The 2176-nt window shown below is 40.7% G+C and overlaps 1 protein-coding gene across 1 annotated transcript; it reads right to left on the bottom strand.

Moving 5' to 3' along the window:
* Positions 1-807: 807 nt before the first annotated feature.
* Positions 808-1278, bottom strand: LOC120090610. Its single transcript, XM_039048329.1, has one exon. It carries the CDS (start codon positions 1276-1278, stop codon positions 808-810), a length of 471 nt encoding a protein of 156 aa, XP_038904257.1.
* Positions 1279-2176: the final 898 nt, after the last annotated feature.

Raw genomic sequence — 2176 nt, forward strand, 5'->3', positions numbered from 1 at the left:
GGATGATAAATAAGAGGCTAACACATACGGAAATAATTGTTACTCAGTTGTATTAAAAATTAACCAAGTATACAAAGAATTACAAATAACGCAATACAAAATTTGAGCATGTACAAAGAATCAAGAAATAGCTTCTATACATAGAAATAATGAATTGAAATTATCCTTTGTATTTTACTCAGATGGGTGCAAAGTTAAAGATTAATGCAATGCATTTGTTACCGCAAGTGCATATTTGCAGAGGACGGGCAAAAACGCATGCATTAGCTCAACACACCCCTTAACTCAGTGCATTTCTGGAGGACGGGCGCACGGTATTTTTACTGGTGCAACACTACCTCAACATAGTGTGTTTTTGCTAAGGACGGGCGAAAAATACATACAAGCGCAACACACCCCTCAGCGCAATGCATTTGGGTAGGATGGACGCAAAGTGTATCTTATTAGTGCAAAATGTACCCATCATCACAATGCACACCGATTTTTATTTTTCTTTTTAATTCATCAAACACGCAAGTTGATAAGACTTTACGGTGTTCATCATTTTATTCAGTCATTCACGAAAATTTTAAGAACAACGCTACTAATGCATAAAAGTAAAGAAATTAAACACGACATGGAAATACACAATTGAATTAAATTGAAAGTAAACACATAAAGCAGTAAAGGTTAATTCTAATAAACAGTAACTAACGCAATTTAGAAATCAGTAAATGAAAGCTATAAAGAAAGCAATTAAACATAGATATAGGGATGCTGATTGAAGGAATTTTTTCAGAGTGACCGCAATAGCATTCCCGCAAGCGGTCAATCCTGCTTGCCTAAGTCGATGGTTTCCATGCATCGTTCCGCATCACCCTCGTAGTAGGGCTTAATTCGTTGACCATTGACTTTAAATGCGTTGCTCCCATCTTCAGTTGTTAGCTCCACTGCGCCATGGGGAAAGATAGTCTTGATGCGAAATGGCCCAGACCAGCCGGACTTCAACTTCCTTGGGAACAATCGCAAACGCGCGTTAAATAGAAGTACCTGTTGACCCTCAAAGAATTTTCGGTTGCTTATGCGGTCATCATGCCACTTTTTGATTCTCTTCTTATAGAGCTTGGCATTTTCGTAGGCGTTCATTTGCCACTCGACCAACTCGTTCAACTGCAATTTCCAGACTTTCCTCGCACTTGCCAGATCAAAGTTCAGCTTTTTGCTTGCCCACATTGCCTTGTGTTCCAACTCGAGGGGTAGATGACAAGCTTTTCCGAAGACCAGAGCATATGGGGACATGCTTATTGGAGTTTTGAAGGCAATCCTATATGCCCACAATGCTTCATCGAGCTTGGGTGACCAATCCTTCCTGGAGGTACTGACTACCTTCTCCAAGATAGTTTTGATCACTCTGTTAGAAATTTCTACCTGCTCATTGGTTTGTGGGTGATAGGCAGTTGCAACTCTATGGCTGACATTAAACTTGGTCAACAGGTTGGTGATGATGCGGTTGATGAAATTTGATCCTTCATCGCTGATTAAGGCATGGGGCGTTCCATATCGGGTAAAGATATTCTTCTTGAGAAATTTCGCCACCATGACCGCATCGTTCTTAGCACATGCGATGGCCTCAACCCACTTCGATACATAGTCAACTGCGACCAGAATGTATTGATGACCTTCTGAAGGCGGAAATGGGCCCATAAAGTCGATTCCCCATACATCAAATAATTCGATTTCCAAGATTGAAGTCAAGGGCATTTCATTTCTTCTAGACATGTTCCTTGTTCTCTGGCATCTATCGCATTGCACAACATGGGCATGGGCGTCCTTGAATAGTGTTGGTCAAAAATAGCCACTCTGTAGAACTTTTGCGGTGGTTCGCTGTCCCCCAAAATGTCCTCCATAAGGAGACTCATGAAAAAGCTCCAAAATGTGTTTGGCCTCATGCTCAGGAACGCATCAACGCAAAATATGATCAGGTTCAAGTCAATACAAGAAGGGGTCATCTCAGAAATAAAACTTAATGTCATGTCTCAGCTTCTTCTTCTGTTGGTATGTGTAGTCTTCTAGTACTTGGCCGCAAACTATGAAGTTTACAATGTCCGCATACCATGGAACATTAACGCATATCGACATTAGTAGCTCATCAGGGAATCTTTCTTCAATTTCTTTTTCTTTCTTCTAAACCTTGCAG

This window comes from Benincasa hispida, chromosome 11 (assembly GCF_009727055.1).
Source record: "Benincasa hispida cultivar B227 chromosome 11, ASM972705v1, whole genome shotgun sequence".
Classification (NCBI taxonomy): domain Eukaryota; kingdom Viridiplantae; phylum Streptophyta; class Magnoliopsida; order Cucurbitales; family Cucurbitaceae; genus Benincasa; species Benincasa hispida.